The following is a 23,897-nucleotide window of genomic DNA, read 5'->3' as shown; positions in this document are numbered from 1 at the left end:
ATAGAAAGGATGGTGGATGCTTAGAATGCTCTTTCAGAAGAGGTGATAGAGACAAAAATAGTATTAGAATTCAAAAAAGTGGTTTAAACCATTAAAAAAATGGTTTAAACAACAAACTTTGTCATTAGCTGCCATCACCTTCACAGTGTTAACACTATCACTTACCACTCAAATTACATTTAATCGGACTCAATCTTGTAACCTTGTAAATAATTTGCCGTAAGTTATATCCCCCTCTTCTCACCTCTAACTCCCAGTTATTTATTTCCCTGTTTTATTGTAACTGTCACTCTCCTTACAATGCTCTTGTTACAGTTGTTTGAGTTATCTCTTTTCTTGCACACTTTGTTAAATGTAAACCGGTTTGATGTGATCCATGTCATGAAAGCCGGTATAGTAAAAATAATAAATAAATAAACAAATAGATAAATAAATAAATAAAAAAGTATGGAATAAACTTCAAGGATCCATACTGGCAAGAGGATGGAAATAATGCACTTTGGAGTAATCTGCATAGAGCGGCAGTTATACCCCTACACAGCAGTGGTTGATAATATCAGGACTTCAAGAATTGATGGGGGTCACCTTCAAGGAGTGGCATTTACAATTCTAAACATCAGTGGTACGATTACATCAGAGCTACATGAAAGCATGGGGAAGCTAACTCTGTGATGAAATTTGTTCATGCTTGGGACAGATATGAGAGGAAGCTTGATGGAATCCTGACACAGGAATAGAAGGCTCTGGAAAAGGGAAAGACAAGCAAGATGATTAAATTTGCAGATAACACAAAATTATTCAAAGTTGTTAAAACAGCAGCGAATTATGAGGGATTGCAGAGGGATCTTGTGAGACTAGGAGATTAGGAAACTGAATGGCAAATGAAATTTAATGTGAAAAAGTTCAAAGTGATGCACATAGGGAAAAATCATCTAAACTATAAGTACTCAATGCTGAGTTCTGTATTGGGAGCCATCACCCAGGAAAAGGATCTTGAGACCTTGTGGACAAAAAGTTGAAATCCTTGGCGCAGTGTGTAGCAATGGTCAAAAAAAGCAAATAGAATGTTAGAAATGATCTGAAAAAGAATTGAGAATAAAATGGAAAATATCATATTGCCTTTGTATCAAGCCATGCTGCAACCACACCTTGAGTATTCTGTACTGCTCTGGTCACCCCGTCTTAAAAAAAAACCATAGAGGTTCTAGGAAAGGTACAGAGGGTAAGAAAAATGATAAAGGGGATAGAACAGCTCTATTGTGATGAATCTATACAAGCTAGAGTTCTTCAGCTTGAAAAGAGACAGCTGAAAAGGAACATGATAGAAGTTTATAAAATCATGAATTGAATGGAGCGGGTAAATAAAGGGCAATTATTTACCCTTTCAAATAGTAAACAAGGGACACTCCATGAAACAATCAGCAGATTTTAAACAGATTGTAGCAAATATTTTTTCACTAAGGGGTAGATTTTCATACAGGGCGCCCTCGCGTACTTTTGTAAGCGCATCAGGCGCAAACAAAAGTACGCTGGATTTTAGTAGATACGCACGGAGCCGCGCGTATCTGCTAAAATCCTGGATCGGCGCGCGCAAGGCTACCGATTTCATGTAGCCGGCGAGCGCCGAGCCGCGCAGCCTACCTCCGTTCCCTCCGAGGCCTCTCCGAAATCGGAGCGGCCTCGGAGGGAATTCGCTAACGCCCTCCCCTCACCTTCCCCTCCCTTCCTCTACCTAACCCACCCCCCCGGCCCTGTCTAAACCCCCCCCCCCCCACCTTTGTTGGGGGATTTACGCCTCCCAGAGGGAGAAGTAAATCCCTGCGCGCCAGCGGCCCGCTGGCGCGCCTAGACACGACCCGGGGGCGGTTCCGGAGGGCACAGCCACGCCCCCGGACCGCCCCGGGCCGAAACCACGCCCCTGAAACGCCGCCGACACGCCCCGAAAACACCGTGCCAATCGGCCCCGCCCCGACACGCCCCCTCGGAAAACCCCGGGACTTATGCGAGTCCCGGGGCTCTGCGCGCGCCGGCAGGCCTATGTAAAATAGGCGCGCAAGCCCTGCTCGCGTAAATCCGGGCGGATTTACGCGAGCAGGGCTCTTAAAATCCGCCCCTAAGAGCACAATCAAGCTGTTGCCAGTGAACGTGATCAAGGTGATAAGCATAGCAGGGTTAAAAAAAAGGTTTGGACAAATTCTTGGAGGAAAAGTCCATAATACATTATTAGCCAGCTAGACTAAAGAATGTTATTGCTATATCTTAGAGTAAGTAATGGGAAACAGATCTACTTTATGGGATCTGCCAGGTACTGGATTGGCCACTGTTAGAGACAGGATGAAGGACTCAATGCACCTTGGGCTGACTTAGCATGGCATTTCCTGTGTTCAAATGTATTTTTTGATACATTGCCCTTTTTTCACACAGTATTTGTATTTTGTACTGGCACTTTAATGTCTGTTAGGAAACTGTGATAATATAGTGCTTTATTCCTTTTTTTACTGGACCAACGTAAGACTAATCCATTTTTTGAGACTACGTAGTTTTGGAAGCTCATGAATGACATCTTTGGATTATTTTTAGGATGGTACAGTTATAAAAGGTATTACAACCTACCAAGAATCCAGTTTTCTCCAGTACTAATACAATCAGCTACTAGACCTTGTTTGTAAAATTATTTTTAAATAAACATTTTTCAGTGACAATGAACATGACTATAAATAAGATATTGGGTCTTTGGAAAGTAGAGCATACAATACTATCTGTCAGTGTGGTGCCCTTAAAAAAAAAAACAGCACAGGAGCCCATTGATTTCAGTGAGACCTGTATTTTGTGTTACAGAGTTTGTATGTCATAAACTATTTACCATAAGAGATAAAACTTCAGCACTATGGGTAGAAACAGCTGGCATTTTTTTTAAGAGTGGATTTGCTTCATAGTAAAACTCCATTAGTGGAAGATCCTCTATCTTTTTACAGAGAAAACAAACAAAAGCACATTAATACAAGGAGAAGCAATAAAACAATTAAGTCAATCTTGTTGGCTTCACTTGCTAGCACTTTAGTTTTGATCAATAGTTTTGCAATGTATTATTATAAAGGCATAGAAACATGGAAACATGACAGCAGAAAAATGACCTTATGGCTCGTCCAGTCTGCCCTCCATCCAATTAATTTAGCACTATAATTCTTATCACTTCCTTAGAGATCCCCTGTATTTATCCCATGCTTTCTTAAATGCAGATAATGTTTTTGTCTCCATCACTTCCACTGGGAGGCTGCTCTACACATCCACCACCCTCTCTGTAAAGAAATATTTCCTAAGATTACTCCTGAGTCTATCCCCTTTCAACCATCTCATGCCCCATCATGCTAGAGCCTCCTTTCCATTGAAAAAGGCTCACCTCCTGTGCATGGAATGCTTTGAGATATTTGAATGTCTCTATCATATCTCCCCTATCTCATCTTTCTGCCAGGGAATACATGTTTAGATCTTTAAGTCTATTCCTATGTGCTTTAGAACGAAGATCACTGACTATTTTAGTAGCCATCTTCTGGACCGACTTCATCCTATTTATATCCTTTTGAAGGTGCAGTTTCCAGAATTGTACACAGTATTCCAAGAAAGGTCTTATCAAGGACCTATACAGGGGCAAAGTCACCTCCCTTTTCCTGCTGATCATTCCTCTCCCTATTATGAATGAAGTCAGATTTTGACCATTTATTTATTTATTTATTTTATTTAGAAACTTTTATATACCGGTATTAGTGGGGACATCATACCGGTTCACATATTAACAAAAGATTTAGAAGTACATTTCAACAGGGGAGGCGAACTGGGCAGGGGGTTAACCTAGAGCAGTAGGGAAAATAGATTAAACAACAAGAGGTCATAACAAGAAGACAACAATGTACATTGTGATTAGATTCCTTAATATAAGGAAAAGGGCGGTCACCTAGGGGGTATGAGCAATAGAGGGAAGGGAGGGTCTATTCTGTGTAGGCCCTGTTTAATCTGAAGAAGCCAAATAACTCCCTTTATGAAGGTTTTTTGGTTGAACCCTGCTCATTTTCTATTGATTCTGTCATCTTAACATGAACGTCCCAGACCTTGAAAATATGCTGTTGGTGTAGTAAAATGTTTGAAGACATAGGGAAGGTAATTTTCAAAGGCATTTCCATGGTAATACACTGTGGAAATGTCCTTTTATAAAACCGACTGCCTACATATGTGTGTCTTGTATGTGCATGAATTTACTGGCAGTCAGCATAGGTGTTCCCAAGGTAGAGATTTGCACTTATATGCATACTTTTACATTTCCAAAAGTATGTGTGTAAATTTTCCTTGAAAAAATCAGTGCACAATTAGCAGATATAAATTTGTATGGGTAGTTTGGATAGCATAATTTAAAAATTGGTGCAACATGTTTCTAAGAATAATAATAATCTTATGTTTGAAAATGCAACTTGGAAGCCCTGTGTAATCTGAAGAAGCCAAATAACTTCCTTTATGAAGGATTTTAGGTTGAACCCTGATCTCTGGCATATATTATTAGCTTTGATGTAAGCTAAGCCATTAGCTAACATTTGCATTTTAACATGTGTTAGACAAAGGCATTAAAGCTCACACCCATTTGTACATAGACCTCTAAATCTGGCCCAGATGTCATAATATCTCTTTTTGGGACAATGATTTTTCAGGTTCTTTTTGAGAATACTGTACCCAAGCACAAATGTCTGTCAGGCAAATGTGTCTCTTCTAAGCTATGTGGCTGAAAGTGAGCTCAGTAGAGACTGAAATTAATCACTGATATACTCACATTGATGATTAAAATGGAAACATTTTAAATCATTTAGGCCTGGATTTATTTAAATGCACTAAATATCGCATGCAATAGGAAAATGGATGTTTTATGGTAATAGGCTGTTTAGTGCAAACTTGCTTACACTTTGCAATAATTGCCAGAATTGTTGTATTTCCTACCTACAGAGGAGAGAAAGAGAAAGAGAGAGAGAGCACCTAGCCATAATGCCTGCTCCCTAGATAGGTTTTTATATCCCTATGAGAGGCCCACCTAGTAACTCGAGGTGAGGTTTAGGTATTAGTGTAGGGGGTTTGGGGCCACTTTGACATTCAATGTGAGACGTACGAACAGAATAGTGGTCTCTTGTGAAAATTTGATGACCTTCGGAGAGAGGAAACTCACCCAAAGAAGAGTGCAATGTTCTCTCCACCTAGCTTGATGGACTCTCTACCTGGATACCTGTTTTCATGTTACTTGTCAAGCGCATCTTAAGCGTAGTTTCTCATTTATTGTAAACCGATGTGATATCCCTGATGAATGTCGGTATATAAAACCCTTAAATAAAATAAATAAATAAATAAAATAAACCCCCTACACTGATACCTAAACCTCACCTCGACTTACTAAGTGGGCCTCCCATAAGGATACAAATACCTATCTAGGGAGCAGACATTATGGCTAGTCTCTCTCTCTCCTACTGAAATAGGCCTTTCAGGAGACATTACAGAATGGCCTAACACTACTGAAAAAGGTGCAGCTAAAATTGGCATTAAAGCTGTGCAATACAGCAAGCCCCTAACTCCCCCTCTTTTTCAGATTTATATCGCATGCATTAAGCCTTAACACATGCAAAAACACCTTAGCACATTTTGATAAATGACCTCCTAAGTGATGTCCTTTCTGAAGAGATAAAGTAGTGTGGTTGCAATGTGTAAAGGAGTATACAGGAGAAAACGCCTTAAAGGTCCAGATCCAGAGATCTGGCCCAGTCTACCTTAAGCCTAAAACAGCAGGGAATCCTAGTCCAGGCAGAGGTCCCTGGGAAGGCATATGATTAGACAGGCTCAGGAGGAAACAGGAGGCCCAGGGGAGAGAAGGAAGCCTAGAGAAAAAAAAACATACTGAACTGTAAGTTGTAATACTACCTTTGTATTGTGGAACTTGAAGAATAACAGCTGCTTTTGTTTGTTTTATTGTCACTAATAAAGAAGTTTATGCAAGATTTCTGCTAGAGTCCATCCTTAATCTTTCTTCTGGTTATTCTAAGTCCACTCATGGTACCACACAATCGGGCTGATACAGTACAGTGCACTCCGATGGAGCGCACTGTTAACCCGCCATTGGATGCGTGTTTTTGACGCGCTAGAGTTACCCCTTATTCAGTAAGGGGCCGAAAATGCGCTTCCAATCCCCCAAACCTAATAGCGCCCGCAACATGCAAATGCATGTTGATGGCCCTATTAGGTATTCCTGCGCAATTCAGAAAACAAAATGTGCAGCCATGCCGTACATTTTGCTTTCAGAAATTAGTAGGGATGTGCAGACAAAAAGTTTGCGTTCATAAGTTGATAAGTTGAAGGTGAGGGTCGATTTCGTTCAAAATGGACATATGGAGAATCCCATAAGTTGAGGGTCTGTCCATACGTTCACCGGTTCCCTAAATAAAAATTTAAGCCCCTCACCCTCCTTAATCTCCCCCCAAGACTTACCAAAACTCCCTGGTGGTCCAGCAGGGAGTCAGGAAGCCATCGCTGTTTTCCTTTGCGAGGAGCACGTGATGTCGGCGTCATGTCGGAGTGACGCGGACGTCACGTGTTTCTCCGCGCCGGGACCCCAGTTGGACCCAACCGGAACTTTTGGCCAGCTTGGGGGGGCCTCCCCAAGCTGGCCAAAAGTTCCGGTTGGGTCCAACGGGGGTCCAACAGGGGTCCCGGAGCGGAGGCGCGGAGAAACACGTGACGTCGGCGTCACTTGCTCCTCGCAAAGGAAAACAGCGATGGCTTCTTGACTCCCCGCTGGACCACCAGGGAGTTTTGGTAAGTCTTGGGGGGGTCAGGAGGGTGGGGGTTTAAGTGTTTATTTAGGTTCAACGTATTCAACGTAGCTATGTTGAATAAGTTGAAAATGTGATGCGTTGCGCATCATCACTTTTTTTAAGTTAAAAAAAAAAAAAGTTGCGTTTTACATATGCGTTCAAAACGAATGCACACCCCTAGAAATTAGCAATGTTTCTCAGGCTCACAGCAGTCCCACTGGCCAGTTCTCTCCAGCGGGAGGAACTCTCTCCAGGTGCACTCCCCAGGGAATCCTCTCTATGACCCCTGTCATTCACCAGCACTGCTTTTCTGTGCACCCTCCAACTTAATATCATGGCGATATTAAGTCGGAGGTCCCGAAGCGTAAAAAAAGTAAAAGAAAAAAAAAATTTGAAGTCAGCCCACGGCTGTCGGGTCGAAAACCGGACGCTCAATTTTGCCGGCGTCTGGTTTCCGAGCCCATGGCTGTCAGCGGGCTCGAGAACCGACGCAGGCAAAATTGAGCGCCGGCTGTCAAACCCGCTGACAACCGCCGCTCCGGTCCAAAAGGAGGCACTAGGGATGCGCTAGTGTCCCTAGCGCCTCCTTTTGCCTGTTTTTACCGCCGGGCCTCATTTAAATACAGAATCACGCACACAGGAGAGTGGCCTGTGCGTTCGCCCGCTCTCCCGCAGACTTTATTCTATCGGCCCGAATGTTAGTCCAGAAAGAAATGACATACTTTATAAATGGCGGATAACACTTATCTGGCTAAGTTACAAGAATATTCAGTGATACAGCTATGCCACTGAATATCCACAAAGAAAACAATACTTAGCCGGATAAGTGTTATCCGGCTATCTGGCTACATCTAGATATGCTCAATAGCAGGACTAGACTTAGCCGGTTAATTTATCTAAGTATCAGTCAGACTAGTTTACAGTCAGTGAAAATTAGGGATGTGAATCGTTTTTGAACGATTTAAAATTATCGTCAGATAATTTTAAAATCGTCCAAAATCGTTAAAGTGCACGATACAATACAAATGCCCTCGATTTATCGTCAGGGGCATTTGTATTGTATCGTTAAATAGGGCGCGGGAAAACCGGCACACCAAAAAAACCCTAAAACCCACCCCGAACCTTTAAAACAAATCCCCCACCCTCCCGAACCCCCCCAAAATGTTTTAAATTACCTGGGGTCCAGTTGGGGGGGGGGGGGGGGGTTCCCCAACGCGATCTCCAGCTCTCTGGCCACGGCTGCGTTGAGAAATGGCGCCGGTGGCCCTTTGCCCTTATCATGTGACAGGGCAAAGGTAGCACTGGCACCATTTTGAAGATTGGCAATACGGCCTGCGTGCAGGAGGTCGCTCCCGGACCCCTGCTGGACTTTTGGCAAGTCTTGTGGGGGTCAGGAGGCCCCCCCAAGCTGGCCAAAAGTCCCTGGGGGTCCAGCGGATGTCCGGGGGCGATCTCCTGCACGCGTGACGCCGGGAGCCAGGAACCAAAATGGCGCCGGCGCTACCTTTGCCCTGTCACATGATAAGGGCAAAGGGCCACCGGCGCCATTTCTCAATGCAGCCGTGGCCAGAAAGCTGGAGATCGCGTTGGGACCCCCCCACTGGACCCCAGGTAATTTAAAACATTTTGGGGGGGGTTCGGGAGGGTGGGGGATTTGTTTTAAAGGTTCGGGGTGGGTTTTAGGGGTTTTTTGGTGTGCCGGTTTTCCCGCCCTCTCCCGATTTACGATTTTTAACTATTTTTTTAAAAATAAAAAACACGACGATAAGATTTCCCTCCCCCCCCCCCAGCCAAAATCGATCGTTAAGACGATCGATCACACGATTCACACCCCTAGTGAAAATGACAAGAATCAACAGATGAACAGAGGGAGACCTTGAGGTCAGACAGAAGAGTTCCAAATGATAAGAATTCAAACTTGCTAAAGTGGTTTTCCTGTTGTATGAAAGTAAAGGTCTTTTATGTGGTTTAGACAGCACCATTTCTGGTTGCCAAGGATGTCATTGGTGGGATGTTTTCTCATCAGAGCAGTCTTCCATGATGTATGGAGTGTTGTGCTGGTTTGTGTGGTGCTGAAAAATGGATTTTGCAGAGAGACACACTGTTTAGGATGTAAATCTGTACTTTGTATTTAAAACAAATATATTGTATTTTTTAGACTCTTGTGCATGTAATAATAATAAGGATAATTGACTTGATATTGTACTCTGACACAGGAAGAATGAAAGTTTTTGGTGTGACACTGTCCTGCCAAGAAAACAGCATGAAAGGCCAAGTGGCCTTAAGGACAGGCTGCAGAACATGTTAGGGGCACCGGCCACGGAGGCTCGCAGCCGGCTCCCTCCTCTTACCGGCATTATGCCAGCATTCCCCTGGCTACTGGCGTTGTGGTCTCGGCAGGAAGCTGCGGAGGATGCGCTGCCTCTGCGCCACCCGTCCTCCTCAGACGCAGCCCTCCAGCATGGCACGGCCGGCTGCAGCTCCTCCTACCAGCTGCCTTAGACACACGCACGCTTCCTCCCTCCCTTTAAAGGGACAGCAGCAGGCACTGCCCCTAGCTTCCATTTCCGGTCCTGGGCTATATCTAGGCAAGGCCTGCCCTCAGACCTTGCTTTGGCTTCTCCTGGCTCTCCTTCTCTTCAGTTTTCCCTGGACCCCTGTCTTCTCGCTGGATTCACTGGATTTGGATCCCTGCCTGACCTTTTGGACCTTGAATTTCGCCACCTGACCTGACCCTCGCCTGACCACTGAACCACGAGTATTGCTGCCTGACCTGACCCTTGCCTGTCTACTGGACCAAGAGTATCACCTCCTGACCAGATCTTTGCCTGACCACTGGACCATGAGTATCTCCGTCTGTCCTGACCCTCGCCTGACCACTGGATTATGAGCACCGCTGCCAGCACTGACCTCTGCCTGGCTTCTGGACCACAAGACTACCTGTGCCTGAGACCCTACGTAAGTCCAGCCAGCCCCGGCAGCCAAGGGCTCAACCTGCGGCAAACGAGGGCTGGTAGTGGTGAAGGTTCCTCGGGGTCTCAGTCTCAAGACTCACCAGCTGACAGAGGGAACCTGTGGGGCTTCTCCCCATAGGTGGCGTCAACTCCCCCTCGGCCCAAGGATCCACTACCATAACAGAACATTTATAACATTACTGGAGAAGTGTACAAATCAAAAGTTTGTTTGGGTGTAGTAATACTGACACAGAGGATTAATGCTACAATTTACACAAAATGGGAATAAAGGATTAAAATTGCCACTATAGAAGATAATGGAAGCTGCATATCTAGCAACTCCATAGAAATTATATGTGGTAGCTGCATGGCTGCCGCTAGGGACCTTCCAGAATTAAAACAGCTTGGAGTAGCACCAAATATATTTGTAACTGCTAGAAGTATTTCTGGGGGTGAACAGAAGTATGCTGGCAGGTATGTGGAAGAGAAGAGGGTGTGAATGATTTATCAGGCTTGGACTGCTCGCTGAGGTAAACCAAAATTTTAATAGACTAAAATTTGAGGAGGGGATGATGGATCATTGTGGGGCTGAAACAAGGAAATAAGAGCAAAGAGCATAGAGAAAGGTGAACAGCTGAGTCTCCCAGAGCAGCAGCACCTATAGTTTTTATAAGTATCTTTTACAACAGTTGCTACTTGGGAAAATCTAAATATCTCTATCTATTTGCCCTCCAAAAGACACATTTCTTTTTTTTTTTTTTTTTTGGCATCCACTTTTGTTTTATTACTTATACACATTATCCTTGTCAATGCCTATAAGTATACACTGATTAAAATCACATATTTCACACTGCAAAGAGAGTGACAATGTTGAACAGGAAAAAGACGACACATTTCTTGGGGGGTGAATTGCATCCTTGGTAGGGTTAACAGCAAGGATCTACTCCTATTTTCTTAGTTGAATAGGCTCTTCCCTTTCAGTCCTCCATTCCCTCTCTCTTACTCCAACCCCCTTTCAGTTTTCTATCTCCTCCTCCTTTCTCTCTTGTTCTCCTTTCTCTTTGCCTATTCCCCCATCTCCCTGTTTCATGCTCCATTTTCCCCTCCTCAACCTTCAGTCTATTTCTTTTTTTTTTACCTCAGTAAATGGACCAAACCTGAGTCTCCCAGAGTAGCAGAACCCATTGAGGCACAGTGTTGGTGAACAAGCAGCGCTGAAACTGGGAAGAGATGATGAATTTGAAAAGAATAAAAGGTCTGAGGGACCGCCCCTCCTCCGACGTCATCGCTCACGGAACTGATCCGTTAAAAGCGCCAAGCCAGCAGGCGCCGCGTGCCGTGCGACAAAGGGGCATTCCCCTTTGTGCACCCCTTCGTGCATCCCCTAGTTTTAAATATTCCCCTTGTTATCTTTTATCCCTTGTTAACAATTTCTTCTTTATAATTATTTTACATTTCTGACAAAGGTAATGTATGCTTTTTAGTATAATTTGTTGATTGTTCTATGTAACACTCACAGGCGAAGTTATGTTTTATTGTAAACCAGTGTGATTTGTATTTTATACAGGAATGTCGGTATATAAAAGTTAAAAATAAATAAATAAATAAATGTAAATTGCTTTGAAAATTGTTCTCCATATGTGGGTAAAAGGCATTTATCTGCATTAATTGGCATGACAGTCTAAAAATCTGCCCTCTCTCAATGCAGTTAAAGGCAATGCAAGGATTTTCAGCTGCACTAGAGAAGACCTTCATAGGGGCATGTTTAAGGCAGGAGATGAAAAGTGTGTGCAGTAGATGACGTTTTTAAATATTCACACATACTCTTCCAGCAAAAATCTAGCCCCAGAAAAGGCATATGCAAATTCCACATACACTTTGTGCTTGCCACAAGTTTCAAAGCAAAAATACATAGGTACTTTTGCTTTGAAAACTGGTGCAAAGCTTGAAGGTAAAAGAATGTGTGACTTTGTCCCACAATTGAATGAGTTGCTACAATTGGATGTGTTGCTACAGGGACAGCGAACACATATGCTCATTCCTTGTCCCCACAGGATGCTCTGCCTGTTCTTTGCTGCTACTGCTGCTCCAGGAGACCCAACAGTGGATCTGGCAGGCAAACCAGACTGCTCAAATAGACCAGGTGTCCAGAAAACTTGAGCTGTCACCTATACTTGCTCATACCTGACTGTGTAGCACGAGGTATGGAAAACAACTTAGCAAATGGGCAATCATTATGCATTTTCTTTGTATAACTACATATTACAATATGTTTTCAGCTATAGGTTATTTTTAAAATGAAAGCCCATGCAAAGTAATACATTATCTTAGCAAGAAAGCATTTTAGGAAGCAGAATCTACAATATGGTGTTGTTACAGTTCTGCTGAAGCATAAGACATCAGAGGTTCCACAATACAATAAAGCTTTCCAAAAGTCAAATATCATAAACAAAAAATATTTATGATGAAAGAATTTATAATTAATTATCCTCACAAGAATAAAACAGGGCAATTTAACACTGTGATCATATTAATTAAAATACCTTGGGATGTCACATTTTCTTTTAATAATTTATTATGAAAAATCTCTTTGAATACCTTATTTATAGTATGTGAGTATTGTATAACATATATGTCATATTAGTTTGGTTAAATAGCTGAAATCCTTTATTTATATAAAGAAAGAAAAGAAAGGTTAGTTACCTTTAACTGTTGTCCTCTGAAAATAGTATCCTAATAGAGTCACATTAATAAGTCACATGACCTGTTCCATGCCAATTTGTAAGCACTTCTCTCAAGCTTTGGAATTTTCTGAAAGTTTATGTACAACTGTGTATTGTTAGTTATTGGAACTGACTGTCCATTTTACAGTTTGAAAAGAAGGAAAATTGACAACTCTCAAGAGTGAAGGAGAGTGTATTGTGTATGTGATTCTGCTGGGATAGCATCTTCAGAGGACATATGCTTGCAAATAATTATCCTTTCTAAAAAGATAATCATTAATAATAGAATCACATTGATAGGAATAGCTAGTAAGGGCCTTATTTTCTAAGGCTATTTCGCGCCCAATAACTATACTTTCTATGGTGCGATCACTGCCGGCTAGCGCAGGACCGCCCCCCCCCCCCCCCCCCGTTTCGGCCCCCCGCCCCTCATTACCGCATTTTTCTAAAGTATCGCAGGCCTGCGATACTTTAGAAAATGAGGCCCTAAGTGTTGTCTGCTATTGGCAAAAAAAAAGAAAATAGTGCCAATGGACCAAAAACCTAATAGAAACAAAAGGAAAACAAATTTTGTGCATGTTTTATTACTTTTTGTTTACTTTTTTTTACTTATTACCATTGTTGTCTATAGAACAGACAACAATGGTAATAAGCCAGCATAAATGGCCATAATTAGGGATTATTCTAGGAACAACCCTAGTATAACCATCCAGTGAATCTAGAGTCCCAGTGCTTGTTGGTATTTAGATAACAGTGTTTGGAGAATGTATGAACTGAACTCCAGGTTCTAGTCTGATAAATTCCATTAATGGAATTTATGGTTTATCTGACATTTAAACCAGATAAAATAAGGCCCAAGATTATGTAAAGAGAGCAGAATGCCATACTTCTTTTGAGCTGGATAATAATTTTTATTGTAGCAGCATAAAATATATAATAGTTTTACATATGGATATTGTTTTAGGTTTCTGGTTTAACAGAGTAAATCACTCTTGTTACAAAGGTTATGAAACAGATTGTATGGCGAGCCTGAAGTTAACTTGTACTTCTCAAACGCACTGCCAGTAAACTACCCAGCTTAAACTAGTAATTTAGTCATAGGCAAGGATGAGCTCCAGAAGTGCTCCAGAATTAATGGAGCAGGGCTAGAATGAGCAGGGCACCCAGTCTTGAAGATGAGGTTTAAGCTTCATGAAAAGTCTCAGGTACCAAGTTCACGGGTGCAGGGCCGGCGCAAGGGGATTGGGCACCGTAGGCACCTTCAGCCTTGTGCCGCCCCCTGCCGTGCGCCCCCAGCCCCGCCCCTGGTCACAGCCCCGACTCCTCCCCCCCAAAAGAAAACTTACAAAATACCTGGTGGTCCAGGTGGGGGCCCGGGAGCGATCTGCCGCTTCCGGGGCCTCGGCTGCCACTAGGCAAAATGGCGCCGGTGGCCTTTAGCCCTACCATGTGACAGGGGCCAATCAATGGCACCGGTAGCCCCTGTCACATGGTAGGGGTTAAAGGCCACCGGCGCCATTTTGGTTAATGGCAGCCGAGGCCCTGGGAGCAGCAGATCGCTCCCGGGCCCTCCGCTGGACCACAAGGGGGGCGTCGGGAGGGTGGCACAGTGAGCGGAGGCTGGCAGAATTTTGAAAGGGCACTTTTTGCCCTTTCAAAATTCTGTCACCTGCCGCGGCACCCCCTAAATCGTGGCACCCTAGGCACAGGCCTAGCTCGCCTAGTTGTTCTTCCGGCCCTGCACAGGTGTGAAGTTAGTGTGAATGGCAGCAAGCAGTGCTGCACAGAACTGCATCCAGAGGTTTTTTTCTCTTCTCAGGACTTCATACATATGCATGTACATATGATCCAAAACTTAATATTGATTGGCTGTTACCACAATCCACTGGCATAGGATTGGTGGGTTTCCAATATGACTTCATCTTAGTTGGCACTAATATGCATATTCTCACAGTGATGCTGGCATGAGTCAGAAGACGTATGATGAACAATAGTGAGCCTCATAATTAGATATAAAGTTTGTCAAGGCCGAAAACTCAGCAAGTTTGTGCTTGGTAGTACCAGCTAAACTGTAAGATGACAGATTGTTCAAAATGAAGAAATATCTCCTCAGTGTAGTTCTCAAAGGCATTCACATTAAAACTGTAGGGGTCCTCATGTGACTGGACTTCCATCTGCTGTTGCTCAGGCCTGCAGAGTATGTTTCAGTTGCACCTCATTTTTAGAGTGACATCACTACACTTTCCTCCTTTTAATATGGGCTGCACAGCAAAAGACACATCTCTTAAACCTAACTAGCAAGTATAACTGTACAAGTTGAACTAAGAGTAACACAAAGTAAAAATGGTCAAGGAAAATTAAGCATAATAAATAGAAATGTATATTGAAATAATGGATGCTCTAATATAGCATCATAAGACAAAATGTGAACCTATTGATGAATATATTCAAAAATATGTAATAAAAATAATCATGCATGAATAAAAATGAGTAAATATTTCACTTAACATATGACTATATAAAAAATAAAAATAAAAATGTTTAGTGTGAGCTAATGGTCTTCTGATGGTCTTCGGAGTAAGGAAACTCACTCCAAGATGAGATTTGGACAATGTTCTCTCAAACTAGCTTGTTGTTGCCCAGGTAGAGTGTCCATCAAGCTAGTTTGAGAGAACATTGTCCAAATCTCATCTTGGAGTGAGTTTCCTTACTCCGAAGGCCATCAAATCTTCACAAGAGACCACTGTTCTGTTCGTACGTCTCATGTTGAATGTGAAAGCGGCCCACAACCCCCTACACTCATACCTAATCCCCACCTCGAGTTACTAGGTGGGCCTCTCATAGGGATACAAATACCTGTCTAGGGAGTAGACATTATAGCAAGTCTCTCTCTCTCTCTCTCTCTCTCTCTCTCTCTCTCTCTCTCTCTCTCTCTCTCTCCTCTCTCTCTCTCTCTCTCTCTCCTCTCTCTCTCTCCTCTCTCTCTCTCTCTCTCTCTCTCTCTCTCTCTCTCTCTCTCTCTCCTACACTAACACTGTGGCTGTTTCGCTGCACATGATAACTCTTTCCTAGTTTACATATGCTCCACCCCCTGAATACAAAATTAGAAATTCGCAAATTGCATTAACGCGATTTGCAGAATTATCTCCTGTGGTAACTCCTTGGAAAATGACCCCCTAAGAGTACTTAAGACATCAGGTAAATTACAACTCAGTAAGTTTAGCTTCCACTAAATCCTGCATATGCAGAGGGACAGAAGCAGAATATTTCTGCCCAGGGGAAGTCATGGTCCTAAACTTTCTATTCAGAAAGAACAATATAATGTACTATGTAAAAGAAAGAATGCAAAAAGTAGGAAGGGCACATGTCAAAACATAATCAGTCTGTAAAATGTCCACATAATGAGAATCATGGTAGTCTGATCTGCATGAAATCTTGGTCCACAGTCAATTCAATAGTGTAGAAGTCTTTAAAATCCAACAAATAACCTAAATCTCCACTAAATTTGATTGCATGTCTCCAAAATACATCCAGGATTTCTATCTCAGAGGGGACAGGATCTGGCTCCAGATGATACAAGGATATCTGTGACTGAGTTATTAGGAACCCAGGGGTATTGTCCATCACAATTCCTGCAGAAGGACCAGGTTCATTCAGTTTGGCCATCTTGACTCCTGTTAGGAGCAGCATCAGGAAAATGACCTTCATGGTTAGGTTTTCCACCTGTAAAAGAAAAACAAACCAGGCTATGCCTTGGTTAGTATCCATCATTTCCAGAAAATATTATTGGCTAAGAAACCTGCTAGGATGACAGTCAAAGCTGATTAATGTGGACATATTTAAGAACATCTTCACCTTTAGAGTCTCTTAATTTGGATGCAACAGATGAAGCTTTGCCCACAATTGAAAATGGATCTTTCCAGCTAGGTAAATATTTACTTTCATTTTCCTTATCCTTGCCAAAATTGTATTAAAATACTTTATCATCAATTTTGTACTCTTGAGAGGTAATCCTGAGATCACAGTAGGCTTTTCTACCTCTGCAGGACATTTCCTAGTTCTTTTGAGCAAAGGCACTCTGCAGATCTTGCCTTAGGTGAACAACATATTCATGTGCAGTTGTTGCACTTGCTTGATTAATGTCTTGGGTACTGTAAAGAAGATGCATAGTTATTCTTCTCCCTGTCATTTCAAATGGTGACACTCCTATAAAATTATGTGAATTAGCTCACAGACATCAGGATCTGTAGCACTTGGGCCACAAATGTCAGTCAGTTCACAGTCATGAAAATCAGTAGCAAAGAAGCTGTTGTACTAATATAAATTCATTTGTTGAGTTTTCTAGAACATAAGAACATAAGAAATTGCCATAGGGTCCATCAAGCCCAGCATCCTGTTTCCAACAGTGGCTAATCCAGGCTACAAGTACCCACAAACTAATTAGATCCCATGCTACTGATACCAGTGATAGAAAGCCCTTCTCAAAGTCAACTTGATTGATAGCAGTTAATGAACTTCGCCTCCAAGAATTTATCCAAACCCTTTTTAAACCCAGCTACACTGTTCAGTGGACCCCTAGCTGAGACAAGGTTGACGCTACCTCCAGCAGATGGGCCTTGTAGGTCCTCGAAGATGGTTGCGGGAGAGAAGACCCAGCAGGACCTTCACCTATACCAGCCCACGTTCCCCACAGGTTGAACCCTTGGGTACCGGGGTCGGCTGGACTTAGGCACAGGTCTCGCAAAGACGACAATCCCAGAAGACAGGAGGCAGAAGCAACATGAGACGTACTAGAGGTCAGGGCAGGCAGTGGACAAGAGGAACCGGGCACAGTCCAAGAGTCGGGGCAGGCGGCAGACAGGGAGAGCGGGAGAACAGGCAGATGGTCAGGGCAGGCAAGGCAGAATCCAAGAATGAAGCAGGGTCAAAGCCAGGAGAGCAGTCGAGGGGGCAAGGAGCAAGGGCAAGAACCAGGAACAGGAATCAGGAAACGGGAGCAGGAATCAGGAATGCAGGAACCAGGTACAGGATTCAGAAACCGGGAATGGGAATCAGGAACCAGAACAGACAACTCGCACTCTGAAAAGAGTAGGATCCATTGCTGAGGCGAGGACCTAGTGGTCAAGCAAGGGTTAAATAGTCCCCTGTCCTGACGTCATCGATTAGGGCCGCAGGAGGGCTTTTCTGCCGCTGGCCCTTTAAAAGCCTCTAAGGCTCACGCACGTATGCCTGGGGGGGGCTGGTGTAGCGTCAGCAGTGGTGTGGCTGGCTGAGACGGGCAGCAAAAAGGAATGGCCCAATGGGGACCGGGAGCCCCACACAGGCCAGAGGTGTGCCAGAGTGGCTTCCCCAGGGCCTGAGGTGAGGGATGCTGGTCGCAGCCTCCTGCAGCTGGTGAACGCAACATACACTAACTGCACTAACCATGTCCTCTGGCAACAAATTCCAGAGCTTAATTGTGCGTTACGTGAAAAAGAATTTTCTACAATTAGTTTTAAATGTTCTAACTTCATGGAGTGCCCCCTAGTCCTTCTATTATCTGAAACAGTAAATAACCAATTCACATCTATCTGCTCTAGATCTCTCATGATTTTAAAGACCTCTATCATATCTCCCCTCAGTCATCTCTTCTCCAAGCTGAACAGCCCTATCCTCCTTAGCCTTTCCTCATAGGGAAGCAGTTCCATCCCCTTTATCATTTTGGTCGCCCTTCTCTGTACCTTCTCCAGTGCAACTATATATTTTTGAGATGCGGTGACCAGAATTGTACACAGTACTTAAAAGTCTTAAGGTGCAGTCTCACCATGGAGTGATAGAGGCATTATTACATTTTCCATTTTATTCTCAGATTCATCTATCAGCTACACAAACATTAGCTTCTGAAATCTGATTGTTTATCAGTTCCTCAAACCCAGAGAAAGGATGATTCTGAGGAATCTCAATGGCATTTGCTATCTCCTCTGAGATATGTTATGCCTATAGTTTTGACAACTTTGTGGAATCAGCTGTTTCATGAAGTGGAATTTCTGTTTTGTCAAGCTCCCTTAACAATAACAGATAGTCCTTTTCTATTTGGACCTGAGAAGATTTATCTTCATAAGGCCAGATGAATTGTAGTATGATAATGCCTTTAGGAATCTCATCTACAGGAATTTCAGATTTGATAGGGTACAAGTCTATGACTAGTAAATTCAACTCCAGGTTAGGAAATGATTCTCCAAACAAACCCCAAGAGATTTGTCTCTACTTATAGTTACTTCTTCTGAATCACAGAAACAAAAATGATGGAAGAAGAAGACCAAACGGCCCATCCTTTCTGCCCAGCAAGCTTTCACACTTTTTTCTTTTTCTCATACTTATCTGTTACCCTTGGCCCTTATTAGTAACTTTTTGGCTTTAGTTGCCTTCCACCCCCGCCATTGATGTAGAGAGCAGTGCTGGAGCTGCATCTAAGTGAAGTATCAGGCTTAATTGATTCAGGGTTGTAACCGCCATAACAAGCAAGCTACATCCATAATTATTTGTTTACCAAGACTATGTAATTCAGTCCTTGTTGGTTGTTGCCTGAATATAAATCCTCATTTCCTCTTTCCCACCTGCCGTTGAAGCAGAGAGCTATACTGGATATGCATTGAAAGTGAAGTATCAGCCTTTCCCCCCTGCCGTTGAAGCAGAGAGCTATGCTGGATATGCATTGAAAGAGAAGTATCAGACTTATTTGGTTTGGGGTAGTAACCGCCGCAACAAGCAAGCTACTCCCCGTTTTTTTTTTGTGAATGCAAATCTTTTTTACCACATTTCCTCTTGCTGTTGAAGCATAGAGCAATGCTGGAGTCACATTGACAGTGAGTATGTTTATTGAAAAAGGATATTATCTCCAGGTAGTAGCACAGGTGCAAGACTGTGCTAGTTACTTCCACATAGGTTTGTTTGTGTGTGCCATGCCCTAACTCAAAGTGAGAGTTGGGGGGTGATGAAATATAATAGATTCAGTTGCCCTTTTGCTATTTGAACCCCCAAGAGGGTAATCTTGTACTCTTCTGCATACACAAACATCAGCGGGACTCATTATCTTACAAATTTGAGGAATAGTTTGCTCTGATTTTAGAGACTGGTAAACATCAGGGAAGTCCTTGGGGTTACCTTCCATAGGACTCCAAAGGATAAAATTTGCCAAATCTACATAGGCTCCTAGTCTGATAAGGCAATATGAGCCAAGATAAAGTGGTAATTTTAGGTTTCTCAAGAATGAGAAATTGTGTGGAAAACTTTTATCACTCAACTTTAATGTAATCTTGGCATTTTGTCTTGGTATTGGTCTGTTTAACAGATTCCAGTACCATTTGGCTTTTGAGTTGGCAAAAGAAGGACTCACTAATTAGTGAATGATCACTGTTCAATAAGAGATAGGACCTAATCAGGAGATTGTAGCCTATGTGTACACAGAATGTTTCCTCTCTCCCAGTGTATATCAGTGAGTTTCCTGGGGAGTGTTAGATGAGAATCTTTAAGCCTAGGTTTCTTTACCTGGTGAACCTCTGGTGTCCCTTTGCTCTGGTCACACTGGGCAGGTAGCTCCTTCATGAATATCTTCAGTCTGTCAGCACATAGAGCAATGTTACTTAATAGATCTTTTTGATCAAGATAATATTCTCCTTTACCTTTGCTTTTTCTCCAGATCCTTCACAGTGGAGCTCCAGGAGATGAGGATCTGCTGACCTCTGAAAATTAATTCTGATAGAAGTGTCCTTAAGTTCAGCAAAACAAAAACCTTTAACCTTCCACCCCTTGCCAAACTTTGGCATAAAGAATAAGGGGCTTGACCCAAGTCTAAATGATTTTCTGGACATGGTCCCAAGATAAGAAAAAAATTTTTACAAGTTCATTTCCAAGTAAGAATTCTTCTCCTTAACTCTGGGTAATGATTACTGGATGTCGCAGAGTCAATTTTCCGATCTTAATCGTGAGTCGCATCTTCCTGGTGGTTTTAATAGACTGTCCCCCATCTACTGTTAGGGATTGGTTACAGGGAGTTACCCTGCTTGTAACCTTCCCCCCTACAAAAATATTCAGTCTCTAAAAAAGGCTGTGAGTAATCAATGAGACTTCTGAAGCTGAATCCATAAGGTCCTCACAGGGGAATACTCCCTGTAATTTAATGAGAGTAGTATATCTTTGTCCCAGAGGCTTAAATGTACCCCCAAAATATGTGTGCTTCTTGATACGAGTCTAAAGTTGGAACAGTGATCTCACTCAAAAGAGTTTCATTTAGGACTGCTGACAATCATTTCAAGTTTTCTAGACATAAGATAATTTGGTTCACAGGAAGATGATACCTGTGAACAAGATAAAGAATCAATTAGTCACTCCTCATCACTAGAAGATGAAGGGAATTTGACCTTTTCCACTTTCAAGTTGTTTAGCATTGAGCCAGTCCGAGGCTTAGAAGTTCTGGCTTGGCTTTTCTGGGATCCTTTAGCTGTAGTAAAAGAATTTGCAGAACCTTTGGCAGCTAAAAGGGCAGATAGATTATAACCTTAAGTTAGGAGAAAAGGAAATCCAGATCTCTCAGAATTGGCACAAAATCTCATTTTCCCTCAGGATTTTACAGATTTACCACTTGAAAATAAGGTCTCAAAATGGAATCACATATTGAAGGAGTCATATGACCATGTGGCCACTCTGTCTTTTCAAGTGCAAAAATTCTTAGTGGATTTCACATGGTTTCACTCTGGATTAAAAATCCTGAAGCAACAGACCACATTTGGATGAAATGATGAAAATATAAAAACTACACAGAGTGTAGTTCTTTAAAATAGTAGTAATACTTCTTTAAAATAGTATTTAATATTATTTATCAGAAATTAAGCAGGTTAGAAGAGATTTCAAGAAAGCTCTTAGGGCCTCATTTTCCAAGCAGTTTACCGCGTGCGATAAATTCGCAAATCGCGCTAACAGCCGTTAACGCGATTTGCGAATGCAAATTAGTAATTTGGTAGTCAGGGGGCGGAGTTGGGGCGGAGCATATGTAAAACGGGAACCAGTTTATCGTGTGCGGCGAGAGAGAGAGAGAGAGAGAGAGAGAGAGAGAGAGAGAGAGAGAGAGAGAGAGAGAGAGAGAGAGAGAGAGAGAGAGAGAGAGAGAGAGAGACTTGCTATAGTACCTCCTCCTCCCTAGACAGGTATTTGTATCTCTATGGGAGGCCCACCTAGTAACTCGAGGTGGGGATTAGGTATGAGTGTAGGGGGTTGGGGGCCCCTTTGACATTCTACGTGATACCTACGAACAGAACAGTGGTCTCTTGTGAAGATTTGATGGCCTTTGGAGTGAGGAAACTCACTCCAAGATGAGATTTGGGCAATGTTCTCTCCACCTAGCTTGTTGTTGCCCAGGTAGAGAGTCCATCAAGCTAGGTGGAGAGAACATTGCCCAATTCTCATCTTGGAGTGAGTTTTCTCACTCCGAAGGCCATCAAATCTTCACAAGAGACCACTGTTCTGTTCGTAGGTATCACGTAGAATGTCAAAGGGGCCCCCAACCCCCTACACTCATACCTAATCCCCACCTCGAGTTACTAGGTGGGCCTCCCATAGGGATACAAATACCTGTCTAGGGATGTGTGAGAGATTGGGAGCTGGTGTGTGTGAAAAAGGGATTGTATGTGAGGGTGCTTGTTTGTTTGTAAGAGAGCCTGTGTGAGGTTGTGTGTATGTGTAAGAAAGAGCCTGTGTGAAGGGATGTGTGTATGTGAAAGAGAGGGTGTCTAGTGTAGGGGGTGGTGAGTAAGAAAGGGAGCCAGTGTGCAGAATTGTGTGAGAGAGACATAGGTAGCCTGTGTGCAGCTGTATGCGTGAGAGAGAAAGGGAGCCTGTGTAGGGGTGTTTGCAAGAGAGAGGGAGCCTGTATGAAGGGTTATGTGTGTGCATGAGAGAGATGAAGGGAGCCTTATCAGGGAGGGGTATGTGTACTAGAGAGAGGGAACCTGTGTATGTGTGTGAGAGAGAGAAGGGGACAGAGGGAGCCTGTTTGAGAGGAAGTAATAAGAGAAGGGTCAAACTCTGGGAGTGAAGAGAGTGGAAGGGATACAGCCTAGAGAGGGAGGAAAGAGATAGTGGCAGGTGGAGGAGCTGGGGCCTGAGAGGGCAAAGTGAAAGGAGACTGACCAGAGGAGTAGGGAGAGAGGGTGGAAGAAACAATTACAGTGAACTTATTCAATGTATATTACCCATTGACGATACAATTGAGAAAACATTAAACATAGCGAACATGTATCTAGACATTATCAAACAACTATTAAATCAAATGGAGCTAGTAATTAATATAGAGAAGACAGAATTCCTTCATTTAGAAAGAAAAAAAAACATGGAGATCTCACACAACCCAATCACACTCAATAACAACAACCAAATAATACTTGCAGAGAAAGACGGAATCTAGGAGTAATAATAGACACAGAACTAAGCTTAAAACAACATATATCCATAAAAGTAAAGGAAGGATACGCCAAACTCATGGTCCTCAGAAAACTTAAACCACTTCTAACAACCGCCAACTTTCGATCAGTACTACAAGCGCTAATATTTGCAAGCACTGATTATTGCAATACCCTTCTACTAGGTTTACCATACACCTCCATAAGACCACTACAAATATTGCAGAACACGGCTGCAAGAGTATTAACTGGAAAAAGGAAAAGAGACCACATTACGGAAACACTGGCTGAGTTGCACTGGCTTCCCATTGAACAAAGAATACAGTACAAAACACTATGCACCATACACAAATTAATACACAACGAAAACGCAGACTGGCTTAACACAGCCCTTCGCGTACACATCCCCAACAGAAATCTAAGATCAGCCAACAAAGCACTTCTAACTATTCCATCAGTCAAAACAGCAAGACTAACCCAGGTAAGAGAAAGGGCGTTATCCTTAGCGGGACCCATACTATGGAACTCCATGCCATTGGAATTAAGACTACAAAGAGAAAACAAAACATTTAGAAAAAATCTAAAAACTTGGCTATTTAAACAAGCCTTTCAAAAAGAGAAGGGAGAATAGAATCCAGGGAAATGCAAGGTTCAAACCAGGGAAGTGTAAGGTACAAAATACCCAAAAAAACAGTAATCACTAAGGGTGTATGTTTTTTTTAATAGAATTCATCAGTAAAGGATAAGTTACATTTATAGAATGAGTCCTAGACTCAAAACTGCTATAGAATTGACCTGGACATGACAGTGTTCACACTCATTTAACAACTAACATTGATCAAAAACTATGTTACCAAACCTTATGGCACCTGTGTAAACTGATAGATTTTAATAGCATTACTTTTTGTGCCTTACTGTAAACTGTTGTGATGGTACCCACCTTAACGACGG

At 42.7% G+C, this 23,897-nt stretch overlaps 1 protein-coding gene across 4 annotated transcripts in view; it reads right to left on the bottom strand.

The window, feature by feature from the left end:
• Positions 1-2,889: 2,889 nt before the first annotated feature.
• LRRC69 (leucine rich repeat containing 69) overlaps positions 2,890-23,897 on the bottom strand; it is an 89,685-nt gene continuing 68,677 nt past the window's right edge. For 2 of the 4 annotated variants that reach the window (XM_029591655.1, XM_029591656.1), the window contains one exon: positions 15,531-16,236. In XM_029591655.1, coding sequence (XP_029447515.1) covers positions 15,922-16,236 — 315 coding nt within the window. In that variant the 3' untranslated portion in view covers positions 15,531-15,921. Of the gene's footprint in view, positions 2,966-15,530; positions 16,237-23,897 lie in introns of those variants that run through there. The other 2 variants (XM_029591659.1, XM_029591658.1) reach the window with 2 other exon arrangements.

This window comes from Rhinatrema bivittatum, chromosome 2 (assembly GCF_901001135.1).
Source record: "Rhinatrema bivittatum chromosome 2, aRhiBiv1.1, whole genome shotgun sequence".
Classification (NCBI taxonomy): domain Eukaryota; kingdom Metazoa; phylum Chordata; class Amphibia; order Gymnophiona; family Rhinatrematidae; genus Rhinatrema; species Rhinatrema bivittatum.
This window is presented reverse-complemented; position numbering and strand designations above follow the sequence as displayed.